The following is a 19,162-nucleotide window of genomic DNA, read 5'->3' on the forward strand; positions in this document are numbered from 1 at the left end:
TTTGGAAGTTAAAGGATTCAAGTTTATTCTTCATTCTTCTTGTCCAATTTTCCAGCACAGGTTTTTGGATGCCACAAAATTACTGTTTTTCCTATACCCACCACAAATTACAAACAGAGTTTGTCTTTTTTTTTTTTTTTTTTTTTTTTTTTTTACACTGTTACTCTTAAGGCCTTATATTCTTATTCTCCCCCCCCCCCCCCTTATTCCTTTTATCTTTACTCCTAAAATATATATGTATTATTTGACTTTTCAAAACTCTTACCAAAAAAGATCAGATTCAAACTATAACCCATGTATAAATAGTTTTAGAGTAAGCCTAACTATCTGTAATCTTATTAAAAAATTGTCTTATATTCATTTTCCCTTGCTCTTCATATATCTGAATATGAATTAATCTATAAACTGAAGTCTTTTAATATTCTTGGTTACTGCAGCCCATTATGTCCTTCAAGTCCCCTTTTCCAAAGCAGAACACACAACTTTCATCTTTGTTTTGTGTCTGGCATTTAGTCAAGGTGTATGTGTAAATTGGATTTTGCTACATGCACATGCTAATAATATAAATAAGATCTCAAAAAATGTACCTAACATACAAATGCACATACAAAAGTCATCTGCTTTTATCCAAGTATAAATTTTTATAACATTCAATTAAGTTTACAGGCCTATGCTGTTAAAGAAAAACTTGCTGCTTCTGTACCTTGGCAAATGTGGAGCCCCTTCCTTCTGATTCAATTGTGATAGTTTTAGTACGGCGCTGCAAAATTTGATCGATGTCTTCCTCACAGAATTTAGAGCCTTCATCTTCTTCATCCATTATGGCACCATATGCACCTCTTCGGAGCAAGTCTTCAATTTCTTTTTTCGAGAGTTGTTGGATCTGAGTAAATAAAATGGGTGTTAAAAAAAAATAATAGAAAAGATCTCCAAAAGTAATTCTTTCTTTCTTTCTTTCCTTCTTTCTTTCTTTCCTTCTTTCTTTCTTTCCTTCTTTCTTTCTTTCCCTTTCCAGTCTTTCTACAACCTAACAGGGTCTTGTAACTTCTGAATTTAAAATCTTTATTATTGAAGATGGAGATAAATTTAGTTAACTGCTAAAGTAATTTGCGGTCTTTGCAGTACCCACTTATACATGCACCTGTCTCTAGTTTTGGCTAGTCTCAATACTGGGATGAATATAAGGTTTAAAAACCTACCCTTTAACGCTAGATGTAAATCTCACCTTATATTGAAGTAACACTTTATATTGATACAGGAAGATAAAAGGAAAACAAGAAAGAAAATTTCCCTTTGTTTAACTTTGACATTGTTTACCTTAAGAGGCACAAAATCAAGGAAGACTTACCAGAATGACTGCTACGTTATTACTGAAATAACTTGTAAATTATTTCAACTATTCTTATCTTACATCAGAAAACGTAGATTACAAAATCAAAAGGAAAATTATGTCAGGAAGCAAGTCTACATACACCACCAACACTGTTTTCTCTTCCGCTCATACTCTGTAAGACAGCCTTATCGAGTCCCAGTTTCAGGCTTGCTCGGTCAAACATCTCTCTTTCGTATGAGTTACGAGTTATCAGTCTGTAGACCTTCACTGCTTTGTTCTGACCAATCCTGTGACAACGGGCTTGAGCCTTTTGAATGAAGGGAGAACAGTAAGAATTTAGATCGATCTAGGAATAATGTAAGATTAAGAAAATATGAACTTAAATAGAAGTCATGTGCCTATAGTTTTTCCAAAATCAGAGTAATAAGAAAAATGCAGATGAATGTGCTACTGAATGGTATTTATCTCCCAGTAGCACTAGACAAAAAAGACATGCTAACCCCAAAGTTATCTGATCTCCAGATACAAACTCTAAAAAGTTGTGACTTGAGAATGTATTCAATTTCAGCATTCAATTCCTAAATTTGATTAGTTCACTGTTCCATTATATGAATTTGTTCATTTCTATATGTTAAGTTTAAATAGAACAGTTCTATTTCTGTAAACAGTTACTCAATATATGCAGAATCTAACCCCACTGCTGTCTCAGGTTTCATAGTGTCATCAAAATCTTAAAGATTTATAAACTTGCTGACTTAGTTTTCTTGTATTGGGCATTTAATCAGTTTGAAAGAAAAAGTTAGAACCGAACCTTAACATTTAAATGTGATACATGTGAACAACAGAGACTGAACATTCTGAGAGACCAAGTTTAATTTAATTCTATCAACCAAGTTTAGTGTCTTCCATCTCAATATTAAACAAATTTACCTGCAGATCATTTTGAGGATTCCAGTCAGAATCAAAAATTATACACGTATCTGCTGCAGTCAAATTGATGCCCAAACCACCAGCTCTGGTGCACAGAAGGAACACAAAGCGATCGGAATCTGGTTTGCTGAACCGGTCAATTGCAGCTTGCCTGAGGTTACCTCGTACTCGTCCATCAATTCGTTCATATAAATATCTGGAAATTGTCACACACACAGATCACTACAAAGTTTTTCATAGTTTAAATGGGGATTAGAACAAATCTGCCTGCATATTTATTCTTTACAGTGAATAAAAGGTCACAAACTTCGATTACCGGAAATCAGGACAGAGCACGGTAGTACTAATATACATCAGGAAGTCCTAACAGCAAATATTTTAAGAGATGCTCTTCGTCCATTACAGCAAGTACCTGACTATACATACCTGGAAACATACATGTACGTTATCACGGCATTTAGTTGCACTAAAAGACACCACAAACTCAAGGCTACTGGGGGCACCTAGAAGTTTTTCCCATCCTACTCTTGGATCTCAGCCTGTGGCCACAGAAGCAGGCAGTGTACTTCTGTATTACACACCAACTTGTCTGAGCACAGGAAGGGTAACCAAGTAACCAGCACAAAGGAATACTTAGTGAGCTGGCATTCAGCAAACTGCACATCGATTCTGGCAAGACCAAGAGAAATAGAACAAAAAGGACTTCACGGCACCTCTCACTATCTTTTATCAAGGCATCAATGAATCTATGACTACTTAAACTAAAAGTGGCAAAATCAGAAGCCCAAAGTGTAATTCCCGCTTCCGTTACCTTTGATAATTACCAAGACCCCTGTAAAACTTTGGAAATGAAACAGACCCTCTCTGTCTTGCTTAAAAAGGGAGCAAATACTTCTAAACGTACATAGGGTAAGATGCCAAGTGTGTATCTAGTTAAAAAGCTTCACAACCATTTTTCTTTTAATCAGCCATAAAATGGGACAGCAGATAATCCACAGGACCACAGGCTATTTGGCAGGCAGCCATCTCCTACAGTCATGAATTCTGGTAAGTCTAATCACGTGTGCACTCTAACATTTCTAATCAAACAGCAGCATAAAGCGAGCTGCAGCTTCTGTGGATATCAGAAGATTGTACCTGTACCTATCATGCACCAATCTAAATCTTGCCAGATAGTTATAAAAAATGAATAGTTTCATACTGGATTGTAAGCGCCACTATGAAGTTACAATTAGTGTATTGAAGTGAACACACACAAAATACAAAACGTTAAGCTCAGTTCGAGTAACTACATTCATGAAACAAAAAGCACAGAATCGTGTAATTTATATACAATTAAGATAAAAAGAGATACTAGTAATCTACAAACAATTTCCAGTATACGTTCCAGTATTGCACTGCATGAAGGCATGTCTATTCTTTTGTTAGATGTTAACACTGTATTACTGTGCAGTTTACTGACAGATACACATTTTAAAATAGTATTTAATTTCTAACAAATAACCAGAACCTTTTTCATTTTTCAGGTTGATATAGCAGCTACTGGTTGTAGCTGAGTTTAAGGGCAGATTTTACGTGCTAAGGCTTTATGTATAGTACTTAGTCATGTACATCTGTAAGTGCTTAGTTTCAGTGGAGTCGACAGTATAACCAAAGGGTGCTATTACACACGACAACACAAGGCCATCTAAGGAGCTGCATTATGTCTGGCAGTAAACAAACTGGCTTTCCGTTCTGCTGCAAAATTCAAAGCAGTACTAATTTAGGCAAGATAGGAAGCCCATTTTTCACATTAATGAAGAAATTAAACCTCCAGTTATTTCCTAGTTTGTAGTAAGGAATTGTGCTACCCATATCTGGTCCAAGTTCAGCATGATGTAAAGAACATATTATATGCTTCCTGGAGGTTGGATGGGCAGTGTTGAGCTTGAATTTGGTTGGTTTCCGATAAGTAATACCAACAGTGTGGATATATGTTAAAGAATGTTTAATAGAAAAAGCAACAAACTGAAGGTTTACTCAACCAGCTTCCGTTTCTCTGTGAATTTGTCCAGCTGTTGCTGAACCACAACAACGTCCAAAAATATGTCCACTGACATCAATATACTACAAAGACACAGCATGAAGTATCTTACCTTTTATGTATAAGGTAATCCTCCAAAATATCAAGGCATCGCACCATTTGAGAGAAGATAAGGACCTTGTGGCCTCCGGCTTTCATTTTTGGAAGAAGTTTATCAATAAGAACTAATTTCCCGGCAGACTGGATCATTGCTTGTAGATGGAAGTCAGGGGCACTTGGGCTGTAAGTTTCTTTAAACTCTCCAAGGATTTTCTCTTCAGCACCTATCAAAGAATAAATCTGTGTCTACCAGCATACCTACACAAATATCTCCATATACATAGAAGAATAAGTTACCAAAATCAATGCTTGTACTAATCAAAGTTCCCTGATTAGCCAAGGCTGGAGACAGAACAGCGTTCTGGATGGATCTCAAGTCTAACAAGATTTATTTCTATGCTCTTTGAAAAGAAGTCTTGTATTTTTAAGCAGAACACAGAAAAAAATATCTAAAATTAGATGAATAACCCCAAATTGCAAAATCAAAAATACAACTCCAAGTGTTGTGTAAAAAAGTTATTTAAAAAAACAAAACAAGTCCATTTACCTCTGTAATATTTCAAGTGGGACATGAGTCTTAAGAACAGTATTTTGAAAACCTTTTTTAAAGTCCCACTATGTTTGAAAACATAGCAAAAACATTAAGAACTTAAGGTGTATTTTCTTGCAAGCGGGAAAAAACATCTAAAATGAGCAACAAAAGCAACAAACACCAAAACAGACTGTATCTATTGCAAGTAGTAAAACTTCAAAAATTTGCTTCAGAAGCATTCATTCATACTGCTTTTAAAGTCAAGTAACACTTTCATAAGGTAATCAGTTCTAAATGTTCTGTGAAATTGTACAAAACAACAAGCTCACATTTCATGTCTCAAATATGCAACTGCCTCACAGCTTTGCCTTACATCTGTCAAATAACATTTCCTCCTAACCCAGTACTTCATAAGTCTGATAAAAATTTTAAGGATTGCCAGCAAAAGTTGTTATATAATTCCAATAAAAGTAGAAAAGTATATACCTTTGATGAGATAAGGATGATTACAACATTTTCTGAGTTCCATCATAGTGTTAACCAGATTTGGTACATTTGCTTGCCCTGCTCCTTTGGATAAGAAAGCGAAATTTTTCTCTAGAATTGCTCGATAATATTTCTTCTGAATATTAGTTAGTTCTACTTCAATTATAGTTTCCTCCTTAGGAGCCAGCTTTTTTTCTACATCTTCTTTTAACCGTCTGAGCATCATGGGTTTCAGGATAGCTTGTAGTTTCTGAACCTGAATGAATCAAGTTTGTCGGGGAAAAAAAATTGAACTCAGCATCACTTTTCATTTCTGGACTTATATATTCTATCTGGAAGATATTTCATAGTCTCATTTTTAAACTTTAAATTACTAAAGAAATGTTTGATGTACTTCAAAAAAGAAAGGGGTATCTTTTTAGCATTTGTTTGCAAACTGTCTACAAAGCCAGAAAACTTCAGGTTTTATTATTCTCCCTGTTTACTTCCTATACTTATAAAATCAGTCTAAAAATGTAAACACAGTTCTTTAACATTAACTGAAATTCTGCAATTTATAATCTGCTTTCAAATTTATCAGTGTTTTTCCCCAAAAATATTAAGCTCTAACTAAATTCCCAATAAACATAAATGACATCTGAGAAATATTTTTAAATTGTGATTTTTTTTTCAGAATGTCCCTAACACACCGTCTTGACATGTTTAATAACTTCAAAATAGTATACTTAACTACATTCTTCTGCCTGCATGATTTAGGAATATTATATGCATGACAAAAAAGCAACTGATATGTTACATAGGAAGGGGCAAGGGGAGAAGCAATAATGGTTCCTATACAAAACAAGAGTCTCTCCTACAAATCACCCATTCAGATACTGAAACTCAAACCAAACTAATTCAATTTCCAATACCTGTTCCTCTGTTTTAAGGTCTCCAAATTCTTGCATGAAGGTAGATTCAGCAGGGAAACGCAATGGTTCAAGAAAATGAAGGAGACTAAATAATTCTTCTACTGTGTTCTGCAGTGGTGTGCCAGTTAGCAGCACTTTATGCTCCTATAAAAGGAAACAAAAAAAGTCTCATAACTTAAGTGCAAACACTTGCTAGAATTTTTTTTTGTCAAGTCTGACTGTCATAACTTCATATGACCAGCTCTGCGTGTCACTAAGTACAAAGGTAATACAGATAAAAGAATCCATAGAAGAAGAATGGTATTTTCAAATAGCTTTTCTTTAAATCTGTCTTTCTTCATGTGTAATGAATGACTGAATACTTCAACTTTTCCCTGTACTATTCACCCATATAATCCCCTCTCTTCATACTACAGAAAATATACACTTAAGATTCATTGTAGTGTTTTTAAAATCTTCCACTGTATCAAGCAAAATCTGAACTACAGTATTAGAAAACGACTATACCTTAATAAATAACAGGAATTTATTCCTAGCATTGCTTGCTTTTATTGTTAACTAACTTGTTTTTTTTTAAAAGCTATAAGGTAGTTTAAACATTAATTAATGTAAAAACATTTGCATTAAAAACATTTTAGTATTACAAAGACCATCTTAAATGAAGTCAGCATTGTAATCTAAACAGGGTATAGAATACGATCATCAGGAATAGACTGCTTACAGTTAGAGCTTTTCACGCTTTCTTTTCCATCAGAAACATACCAGTATCAGGTTTCAAAAATACAGGCAGCATTCAAAGAGAGCATCAGGAACAGGTATTTCCATAGTAAGACTGCTCAAGGCCTCTTTTTGACAGATAAGCAAGCTTGTGATTTATCATCATATCATACATAACTATTTGTACAGGAAACAAATAGAATCAAACAACAGAAGTAAAATAAAGTTACTCACAAGGTTCATTAATTTTAGTCCTTCCAAGAGTTTGCAATTTTTATTCTTCAGCCTGTGTGCTTCATCAATTATAACGCATCGCCATTCAACTGCATTTAGCTCTGGACAGCCACCAAGAATCATTTCGAAGGTTGTGATAATGGCTTGGAATCGGTAGGTACCTCGAACAATACGTCCCTATAGAGATTCATCAACACAAAACTTATATTATCTCAAATCTACTCATTTCAAAGAATTTGTCGCTGAAATCTTATCCAAAGCCAGACATTAGTTCTTACATTATAGATAAATGTGTATGGGATGACAAAATGTTCTAACACTGCAATTAATACTAACAATTATTCACCACCAGGAATTCAATATTGTCTAGCCAACAGTCACGTTCTAACCACTTCAAAATTACTGATATAGCCCATATAATAAAAACATCTTCTAAGGTGTTTGTTGACAATACTACATTTCTGAATCTGTGAAAATCTGAAAGACTCTCTAACAGAAAAAAACAGTCAGTAAAAATATGGCAGCAATACATTTAACTGTCACACAGTTACGTAATAAAAATATCAGCTAACAACTAAACAAACACCTTTTATCTAGTTTGCTTTACTCCACTGGTCTGATAAAGAATACGGAAAGCCTTCGATAAGACAGTTAGTATACAGTAACTCCCTAGAGAAACAAGACTTAATTTTAGTATCTAATACCTAGGACTGCTTTAAAAAAAAAGGTTTCCAGCCTTACCAATTTCACAGAACTGCCTTGTTTTTTTAAAAATAAATTGTTTGTCTATGCAGAATACATAGACATGGAAAAAAACTGTTAAAAAGTCAGATTTCAGGTCTTTTTTCTTATCAATTAACGTAAAGTAATTAAGACAGAAAAGCAAACTGTACATGGGCAAGGCTAGTTTACAGTAGAGAAAGGAAATTAACAGCTACATAAAGGCAACAGAGCTTAATCGGCTGTATTTTTGTTCATACTGCTCTTCACATTCAGGGCCCAACTGCAACCATCTGCATACACTTTAATCTCCACACGTGTATCAGCATCACTGTTATTCAATTGCAAAATCACTCAGCATACTGAAACAACATATATCTTGCTGCAACCACTTTCACAAAACTTACTCAGTAAGCATATGTTAAAGATTTAGGCAAGCAAAAAGCTTTAAAATGCATCATGGGGCGTACAATGACTTTCTCAGTCTATGTACAGATAATGTAAAACGTACTTTTCATTCCTACTACCTGAGGCAGTCTTTGGGTTAGATAGTTAATGCAAGCAACATTACAATACCTGGGAGTCCCTGAAGTACATTTCGTACTGCTGAATCATCTGCCTGCTGATCATACTTCCATGATACACTACAACATTAAGGTCAGTCCACGTGCGGAATTCTCTTTCCCAATTTGTTATAGTGGAAAGCGGAGCTATGATCAGAAAAGGCCCTCTTATACCAGACAGGAGGATTTCATAGAGGAATGTAATTGACTGAATGGTTTTGCCAAGACCCATTTCATCCGCTAAAATGCAATTTCGCCTGAAAGTAAAATATATTTATTTGTTATTAAGGTCAAAGAAAGTGCAGTATTCAAGCTATTATTCAAATGGATAAAAATATAAAAGCAAAGCTCAACTATACCAGTTTAAAACAATAGTCAAAATCAAAGTACTGCAGAAGATGCTCCTAAATGTTCCCTGTTTAAGGGCAAAGAATAAATTTGGCACACAAAACCACAAGCTTTCAGTTCCATTTAGCACTGGCAAAACCATAGGAATGGAATGTTCTGTGACATTCTCCTAGAAAATTACTCCAAATATTCTTCTGGGACCGTATCTGTCCCAATTAAAGGAATTTAAATTAATTGGATTTCCTATATGTGTGTTCACCTTGACAAGTCTGCTAGAAATCAGTGAAGATTCCATAATAGTCACAGATGGCAAGTATCCCAGCTACCCTCACATTAACAGAGGATATCCTAACAGCACAGCCAAACTTCCCCCACGTTTCCCAAACTCAGACAGATGCATATAACCAAATTACTATGCAAAGAACCACTAGCTGCTCACCCTCGGCCATGTATTCCAACCCTTCACTGTTTGCATAGGTGCTCATACTGCTATAGAGTGCCTTACACAGAGCTTAAGGCAATTTTTTTTTTTGCACACCATAGAACTTATGTGGTAAAATGGTATGCTCACTGACATTGCCTCTAAAGGACAAGCAACAGATGCTTTGAAAAGAAAGCAAGCAGGACAATGCACAAATAGATATCTGAACTAGATACAGAGACATGCTTCTGGAAAAAATCCTGAAAGCACTTATACTCCAGTTAATACCATACTGTATTTATGAACGGAAGTTAAATTAGCTTCTAATGTAAGGAAATAATTATTTACTAGTCTTATGTTTGAAGAGAGGTAACTGTATTTGAAACATATACTAATTCTAGAAAATATTTTGCAAGATGAAAGTGCAGCAGTGAGACTATAATTTTTTTTATAGAAGTAATTTTATTTGGGTATTTTGATAGAGAATAACACAAAATTATATTCCCGTTCCAAAAATTCTCAAAGTTTGTACTTTGGTGGAAGTTTTTTTTTGTTTGTTTGTTTTTAATAATTCCTCAAGCTATTGAAAATTTATGTTCAGTTAGGTTAGTTTTTCTCTTTACCATTTTTTTTTTGTTGCCATTATTGATAAAAAACATAGCTGTATACACAGCTTCAAAGGAAGAAAATTTCCCATTTTTTCCAGTTATACCTTTTTAGCTGTGAGCAGAGAAGCTAAGATATATTTAGTCAAAACAGTATTCAACCCCGTAGCACTTGTTCACCCCCATATTTAAAATTTGCATTAAAAAAGATCTATGAATATACCTGTTGTACCAGTTGAATAGGAGCCAGTTAAGTCCTTCCAGTTGATATTCCCTGAGCTGATTGCCATTTTTATATTCCCTGGAGTGTTCTATCTTCTTCCAGGAGTTTGGAGGCGGTCGGTCCTTCAAGGGAAAAACACACATGCAAATTGGCACACTTTTTTTCTTCCTCAAAACAGTTCTACCCACTACTTCTCCAGTCTAACAGCTGAGATTTACAATGTAATTATTCACTCTTAATATTGGGAAGGTGTCACTGTTGAAATTACTTGCTAATAAGTAGTTTGCTGAAACCTGAAATTCATATTTTATTTATTTAAATTAATATTTTTAAAATTATTGAGATAATAATACCAAGCAATTGATTTCTAAAATTAAACATACAAATAGCTTGGCCCTGCTAATTTGAAACACTAATTCATTCAGATGAGCCTTCAGAGAACCCTGTAAGAATCTCTGAAGTTTGACTTGGTAAGCTCTAAGAAGAGCTGTCCCACAACTACAGGCACCTGAATACTTAGGTGATATTTCTCAAGATCACCAGTCTGAGTAAGTTTGAAATAGCTTGGGCAGTCTACAGAGTTAACTGTGATCTTGCCCTTTCCTCTCAGAACTTGCCACAACCATCAATGATCAGAGTCAGCTAGTTCAGAAAGCCAATGCTGGGAATACAAAAAGGTTGTGTAAATACAGGGAGGTTTAGTTCCCTGAATCAGTTTCACCACGAGATCGGATGAAAGACAGCATCAGCATAGGCAGGATCATGATACCGTGGACATGACACAACAGACCTGTAACCGTATCAAGGTGCATTATCTTCATCTCCCTAGCAAACTAGAAGACAGCTGAGAGGCTACACAGACAGCCTAGCTCCAAGCTTGAATGCTCAACAGGGTGGCAACTAGCTCATAGCAGGCAACTGAGAAAAGACAAACTGCTGCTAGGTGGGATTGCAGCAGAAGACTCTCTTGAGGTAGATTCTAAGTTTCAGTGTCAATAAACTCTCAAAGTCAAGCAAAATAACTCTTCCTAAAAGCTTCTCTGATCAGCTGTGCTTTTGACATCACTCAGGATTTCTGAAAGCTCGCTGTTGCTCCACGCTGATGCGGCCTTATCTGACGAATCTGAACTGCAGACGTGCAATTGGTGCGCCTGTTGCCAGCATCAGCAGCATCTGCCCCCACGTCCCCGCGGCAGCGGCTGGCCTTCCCCAGCAGCTGCAGCTTCCTCCCCTCGTGCACGAGCAGCCATCTGGCCGCTGCCCAGCCCCAGGAGCGGCCGCGCTGCCGCTCGCAGGGCTGCAGTCAGCACATACTTCCTCGTACGTGCCGGAGCCTGGGACAAAACCTGCTTGCTGCTGATGCCGAGATGCCTATCGGTTGGACGGTTGCGCTTTAATCATCTTTTTTCTCCCCGAGCCAAATACGGTAACGGAGATGTATAAAGCCCTTCTTCCTGCATGCCAAAATGGCAGGATTTTAAATAAATGTTAGAAAAATAATATAACGTAATCTGAAGAAGTTAACTACGACCTCTGTCATTATATGAACATAAAAGAAAAGAGAAATAATATAAAATCCAAAGCCTATAGAAGAAGATACTGTGCATATTCAGATATGTAAAATAAATTAGAACAAGCGCACTACAACACACTGGATATGTCTTAAATACAAGTAAGCTACGACCAATAACACACAGAACTTTAAATAGAAAAAGTATTTTTTTCCCCCTCCTTCTCTAAGACAGAAGATTGATAATTTAAAGACAACATGAATTTCCTCATTAGAAGTATTTTTCTTCCTTTCAGCTAGCCCTTGATTAAAAGAGGAAAAATAAAGGCAGGAAGCAATTATGGAATCTGTTTGACAGGCCTGTTTGCTAATTTCCTTCAGTGTTGAAGCACAAGACTTAACCGTTCTCCGCAAGAGGATGTTTTCATTTTATTCCGTTCTCTCCTCATCTTAATGGTGTTTAGATTCTGTAATAGCCAGATTCAATGTGGTGTTCATCACTCAGTTAAAAGCTCAGCAAGTTCTAACACTTCATATTTTCTCCTAAACAAAAAACTTTTATTTTTTTAATCCAAGTAACAATTTAGATATTTATCTATGCCTACGTGAAAACATTATTATTCCTAGCTAACAAGGCACACAGATCCTTTACACAGATTGTCAATAAGCCTTACATTTTAAACACAGAAGTTTACAGTTAGGAAAATCAAATCCAATTTGCCAAGACAGACAGGTAAATTAGGTATAATTTTACCAATCTCCTTGAATCAGGCCTGGAAGCTTGCAATTGTTCAAATTCTTCTATTTTTGCTTGATCTACATCTTCTTTCAGCTCCCACGTACTGTCTTCATATGGCAACGAACACCATTTTACTAAATAGTAAATAACAGGCTGCAGAAGAAAATTCTGAATGTTATCAGCTTTTAATTTAGTATACATACTAATATACCTTAGTTAATATACCTTACTATTTGAGGACCTAACTTAGGTGACAGACCCAGAAACAAAAATACATGTCTGATACTTTTTACGGTGTTTTGTGGAGGCTCTTTTTTAACTACCTACTTATCCTTGGCTTCTCATACTCTTCTACTTGGTGTAGACCCCCAGAGTACTTTTCAATTTCACCTTCCCACAAATAAGTTTCAGTCTTTGGGAAGATAAATTACTACAGTGTGATGTTTGAAGAAACAGGAAAAAAAGAATTTAACACAGAGGTACCACACAATATGAAGTAATTTTAACCCTCAACCTTCTTTTAAGATTACAGCTGAAATCACTGTTTAAAAGTCTGTTCAGTTTGTTATCTGAAAGAACAGATTAAGTTATTACAGCTATTCCAACACCCTTAAATAGACAAATTTACTGTCTTTGGTTTCTGCTTGCCACTCACACACTTTCTGAATTTTGGCACTTCACTTGCTTGACGGGTTTTTCTTTTTTGATTTTTTAAAACTTGCATTCTTGGTCTGTAATAGCTTTCCAGGAGAGGTACGCTGGGTAACAAGGGTTTTGATAAATACAGAGAAAAAGCTTCACTGATAGCCACACTGGTGGCTATCAAAAAACCTCTAGATCACTGATTGTCTAAAGGCTAGGGATAGAATTAGAGAGGAAGAAGGTATCACCACTGGACCTATTTATGGCCTGCCTTCTTGTGCTTCTTTCAGCAGATCCCTCATCACTATCAGAGGCAGGACTGTGCATGGGATCAGTCTTTTGTCTGAACTCACATGGTTCTTACCAAAACTTGCATTTATATTAATAACCACCTAAGCTTTATTTACTCTTATATATTAATACTAATAAAAAGAGAAGCCATTGCACTTTGTGATTTCTATTTCAAAAAAAAAAAAAAAAAACACGACTAGCATAGGAAATGACAAGATTGACATGGCTCATTAAATATATCTTCAAAGCTTAAAATCATGAAAATGTTACTCCAAAACCTGCTAGAAATACAATTATCAGAGGTGCACCTTCTAGATTTGCTTTAGGATATATTTACCTCACCGGTGTCCTTATCTTCACAAAGAGAGACTTCTAATACCCGGTCTACTTCAACATAGTCAGGATTAAAAGGTTCTTCTTCCATCTGCAATTCAAGATTAATAAAATTAGTTGAGAGGCCAAAAAAAGATGGCACGTGCTGAGACTTGGTCCCATCATACAGAAAATCCGATCGGGTATGTATGAATGCCATAGTTATGGACTACTGAGGCTTTTGCAACTCCACCCTGCCCTCACCCTTTTCAAGAGACAACTGGCGCTGAAGAAGGATCTGGCATTACGCAGATTCATTTAGGCATGAAGTGCTCTCTTGGAAGCAGAGAACCTCGCCACACTAAAATATCCCTTCCCTCCTTATCACTTAAGTAGTAACCCAAATAATCCTCTATTTAAAACATGCAAGTCAGGTTAGCTCAGTGACTCCAGGAGAGTTGCTCTTAGAATTATGTTAAACAAGCCACCTCCTGCTGCAACCCAACACCCAGTCGTGATGGTTAAAATTCACTTTTCAGCATTCAGTTCTTGTATTTTAAAAACTAATATTAATCACAATTTTGACAAGGAAAAAAGCAGCTTATTTTAATTGCATATTTCATACTCACATCTGCAAAAAAGTGAGCTCTTTGTGCTTGCCTTAGTTTGAACCGTTTTATTTTCTGCTGGATTCTCTTATCCTTTAAAAGCTGCTGTTCTGTGGCCCACTCACAGTGGAGATAAGAGCTAAAATTACAAAGATTAACGTTAATATATTAGTGTAAGCCAAAGCTTACTATCTATTTTTAACACACAGTTCAAATAATATAGTTTATAAACCAGAATTTCACTCAAATAAGAGACTATTTTACCATTTAAGACAGAATTCACTGTAAAGATTAAAGATTTTTTCTTCCGAATAATCATATTAAAGCATCTAGTTAAGGTGGCATATTTTTGTTCTAAGATCCAAAGAACTCTATGGATTCCTAAATCTCTTTCAAGTGATCTGAGAAGAAAAGCATGGGCATTTAACATGAACTTAAATGAAGTTAAATAAAGGTCTTTTAGAGTACCTGACACTCCAAAAACATGTGAATCCAGAAACGCTTAAGTTACATTTATCAGCAAGAATCTAATAAAATTAGTCACATAGGTAAAATAAAAAAAAAAAAACTTAAAATTTTAAGTTTACAAAGAAAAATGTGAAAAAGACAAAAAAACAATGACAAGTAATCTCCAAATAACACAAAACTTTTGTAGATGAATATGGTCCTTACTTTAGTCAACAGCTCCAGTGAAACAACTCTAATACTTACTAGTTTTTATATTTTACAAAAAACTCTTCTGTTTCTACAGTCATCCCAGCAGATATCTAGAAAGGAAATTTCAGAGAATTGTAAAATGATGAAGCAAAACCCATTTTCAAATATGCAATTTCATCCAATGACAATCACTTACTTCTTTCTTTATTATCCTAGAGGATAAGATTTTGTCTACAATTGCTGCATCTTCTTCACTTGGATTCTCCTATAAATGTAGAAAACCCATGACATCATTATAAATAGCAGTAAATGCTCTCTCTTCAAGCTGATCAGGCTTAAAGGTTTCATCAGCACCAATGGCTTGTTAAAAGATCAACAGCAAGGGTAAATAGGAGCTTTATCAGTAGCAGTCTCTACCATACTGGCAGACAAATTTAAAGTACGATGAATATTACTCCTTTAACATAGATTAAATGGAAAGGCAAAAGCAGATGAGTATGGTTGACATTATGTTATTTAATATTAGTATTTGATTACTACTATTTAGGCCAAGAAAATATGTTCCCATACTAAACCAAAATATTTTTCTTAGGATGCAGGAGGTTAACTGCCAGATGTTTATCTTAAAAGGAAGGCCAATATCTATCCAGAGAGAAATATAAGTAAAAGTTCAGTTCATCTTCCAAAGACCAGACGACTCAGTGCTCACCTGCCATACACACTCACTGTGCAAGCAATGGTGATTTCCAGACACAGACTCACTGTGTGTGCCCTGTTAAATTAATCTGATACCCTGAGCTCCATTACACAGAGATAGAGAAGCAAGAACTCTAGTAGACAGGTTAAAAAAATTAGTAAAATGAAAACCTTGTAGCATAATATGTCAAGCATAGATTTACTCTAAACACAGATAGCAGAACTATGCTGTGGAATCAGACAGACAAGGTCATGCCTGTGAATTCCAGCAGGGCTTAGGTGTGCGACAGACAGTGGATTATTTAGCTCTGCCAACACTCAAGCTGTGGTCCCAGAGACAGTGAGCCCATGTTTAAAGGTTGCTTCCAATAAGGTCAACCTCCCTCCTGTCCGACTTGTTCCCAACCATAGCATCTCCCTTACAGCTTGGACATTCTTTCAATTGTCTCAAGAACACTTTTGTAAAATTTATATCCTGCCACTTTATTTACCTGGAATTGTTCAACACCAAGTTCAAGTACCAGAATTGGCACAAGTTAAACACTGAAGTGTGAACCTGAGGGGAGAATGAGGAAGGAAAGGAGCACCCTTCTTAAAATCTTGCTAAGCGGAGGTCCCCGTAGGCTCAACTAATTTTATATTTTGGGAAGTCATGATAACAGTAGTGCACAGCTTTATCCTGTACCAACAAAGCACAGCACATTACTCCAGCCATACCTATCCTTTGTCTTACCTTTATGCTTATCCCTAACTTCTGTTAAGTCAGCAAATGCTTTTAACAGAAAAAGAAAATGGCTCTAAGTCATTTATTTCAATTCTTAAGACCTTGGCAAGATGTCACATTGAATGATTAGTAATGATAATTCTGAGCTTTATTCACTGAACTCCTTGAGACAACTGGGCAGTTCCTACTACTGACCAGTAGATTTTACTTACCACAAATAACTGTAAAGGCTGTTCAGCAGGTAAAGGAGCTGAATTCTTTTTCATTTTCACAGAAACTTTAGCTTCTTCTTCTGACTGCTTTCCTTCTCCTTCTTCAGCATACTTTTTCCGTTTAACTTGACGATTTGATCTTCTCTTCTGCATGGAGTAGAATAAAACGAAGAGGCTTTACCAAAAACTTCCTTCAACACAAACTGCAATTTTCAGGGTTCTTTAAGCAATACTTCAGCTCTGTCTAAAGTCAGTGGCCAAAATCTGATGGAATACATCAAGCATGTGAACCACAGGGTAAAGAAGTAGCCAAATCCTATTTTGGACCAATTAGACTATTTTTTTTTTCCTAATGCTTTTCACAGGAACATTTGATGCTTTTATTTTTAGCATTCACAAGCAAACACAGATCAGTAATTTGAGGGTGGGTGAACTAAACTGACACATAATAGATCTCCCTTAAGAAAGCATCAGTATTTCAACAGCAGTTGAAACAGTAAACAGCGGAACAGCTGTATGTTCTTGTCCAATTCAGGAATCTCAGTGAAAGATGCAAAATATGCTTTCTCTGTTAAACAACAGTAATATGAAAATTAAGAAGATATTCAAAAACAGTAAGAGGAAAGATTATTAGATGTTGTTGGTCAAATTGTTGATCAACTCTGATTTGATTGTTAATAGCTTGTTTCTTTATTCATTTTTCTGCTTTCTCCTCCACCTTGATCAAACCTATTTATCGCAGCATTTTGCCTACTCAGCTTTTTCGCTATCTTCCACTCTTGTTTCAGCTGAGGACAACAAGCTCCAGCTGGAGAAATAATGTTATATTATATTAAAGAAATACTGTCTAGGACAGCAATTTCTTCTCATGTCTCTGTTTGTCAAAACTTAGTAGTGACGCTTGTCAAAAACTTAGATTACCTTCAGGTATCCTTTCCTTCCCCCACAGCACAAATTTATAGGACACTGCATGTGTCCTAAACAAAAGTCAATCCTATGATTGACTTGTAAACCTACTGCATAAATAGTGATAGCAGGATCATGACAGTCAGTTAACATACAGCCACTAACATTTGAAAACATTGCAATCTGCTTTAAAGAACTCATCATCACAAATAAAATCTAAGTAGAAGAGCTTACATTAATAAAATTTACTATACTGAGCTACACAGAAAGCATATTGTTGTTTAGGAAAAGCCACTGCTGGTTGCAGTATACTGCAGTAACCAGCTGGAAAAGAAAAAGTTGTGGATAGACCAAACCCCAACATCCTGTGGTCATGCTGGCCTCTCCAGAGCAGAAATGAAGCAACGGTACGATTGCAGCACAGGAACTTTCTTCCTGACTGTTAAACTCAAGCCTTGGTCTGGCTGCTCTCTGGTAAAAGACGTTTCTATACTTTAACAACTATTTGAGAAGTATTTTAGTAAGGTAGAAGTTGTAAAATATATACAATACAGTAAACATCAAAGAATGAGCATCCGACCATTCTTCCGTAGAAACTAAATGTGCATAAAACAGTCAACTTGCCACGAGAAAAACAACCAGACTAGCTATTCATTGATACTAAGTGTGCATGGGGGGTAGTTTGAGGCAAAAATAAACTTCAGGTTTAAACAGACTCTAAGAATGTGACCGTATAGTTTAAATCAACAATACTTTGAAGAAAGTAGGCAAGCTTTTATACAAATAGCTAGTTAATAGAAGCAATGCAAAATGATGCACGAATTAAGAACAAAAGGGTTAAGAACTAGGTTCAAGTTTTACTCATTAAGTCGTCGTTGATATTTTATTTAAGTTATTGAGTCATTAAAATGTATTTTCAATCCTTTTCAGTATGTCTTTTCTGAATTTATAAAATGATTAACAAAACATCTACAAACCTACATTCTCCAAACTATTTATATAACCTCTTTTGTTTGAAAGAGGCTGTATACTTCCCTGTGCTGAGAAGTATGGTCATAAAAATGATGCAAGGAACAAAATAAAGTACTGAACATTTTTCCAACACATAAATCAACATACTAAAGGAATACACTTACTGAGAAACTAAACATACCAAATGAATTAGGGCAAATTACCTAAAAATACACTAACCTTCCCCACCTGGGTTAAAATAGAAAGCTACTTGCAACAGGAAAAGAAAATCATGTTCAAATATTTAACGGAGAATGAATTAAAGCAGAGACTTAAGTAAAGCAACGGATGTCTTTCCTGTTATGCTCCCTAACTCTTGTATGTAGGCAGAGCAGTGTTACGTGACATTCTGCAGCATGACTTTTTGCTGTCCCATTCCACCCGTCAGTGTCTCCACGCTCTGTTCCCTTCATACAAGGATCATTTAATACCAAAAATCAAATAGCTAAAAAAACCTTCCAAAACAATAACCAAAAAGGAATGAACTTCAGTCTTTTGTATTAAAGTTGTTGACCCAAAGGATTATATTCATGTGTTTACAGAACTCTGTTGGTAAGTTGCAGTACTTCAGAACCATGAAACCTTTCACCTCCTCTCAAGTCTGCTAAATAGGCCTTCCACATCAAGACAAATACCCTGAGGAATAAATCATTCCACAGTCTCTTCCAGGTAACCTTTACCTAGGGCACTTCATCATTTAAATTAATAA

The 19,162-nt window shown here is 35.7% G+C and overlaps 1 protein-coding gene across 3 annotated transcripts in view; it reads right to left on the bottom strand.

The window, feature by feature from the left end:
- CHD9 (chromodomain helicase DNA binding protein 9) overlaps window positions 1-19,162 on the bottom strand; it is a 93,446-nt gene that overhangs the window by 23,598 nt on the left and 50,686 nt on the right. For all 3 annotated transcript variants that reach the window (XM_084294781.1, XM_084294782.1, XM_084294780.1), the window contains exons 7-21: window positions 16,537-16,683; window positions 15,101-15,169; window positions 14,959-15,014; window positions 14,269-14,386; window positions 13,665-13,751; window positions 12,410-12,547; window positions 10,146-10,267; window positions 8,562-8,805; window positions 7,266-7,442; window positions 6,315-6,458; window positions 5,404-5,659; window positions 4,399-4,609; window positions 2,264-2,459; window positions 1,473-1,640; window positions 704-883 (exon numbers count right to left, since the gene is read on the bottom strand). In XM_084294781.1, coding sequence (XP_084150907.1) covers window positions 704-883; window positions 1,473-1,640; window positions 2,264-2,459; window positions 4,399-4,609; window positions 5,404-5,659; window positions 6,315-6,458; window positions 7,266-7,442; window positions 8,562-8,805; window positions 10,146-10,267; window positions 12,410-12,547; window positions 13,665-13,751; window positions 14,269-14,386; window positions 14,959-15,014; window positions 15,101-15,169; window positions 16,537-16,683 — 2,313 coding nt within the window. The remainder of the gene's footprint in view (window positions 1-703; window positions 884-1,472; window positions 1,641-2,263; window positions 2,460-4,398; window positions 4,610-5,403; window positions 5,660-6,314; window positions 6,459-7,265; window positions 7,443-8,561; window positions 8,806-10,145; window positions 10,268-12,409; window positions 12,548-13,664; window positions 13,752-14,268; window positions 14,387-14,958; window positions 15,015-15,100; window positions 15,170-16,536; window positions 16,684-19,162) is intronic.

The sequence above is a fragment of the Netta rufina genome, assembly GCF_964035555.1.
Source record: "Netta rufina genome assembly, chromosome: 13".
In the NCBI taxonomy this organism is placed as follows: Eukaryota; Metazoa; Chordata; class Aves; order Anseriformes; family Anatidae; genus Netta; species Netta rufina.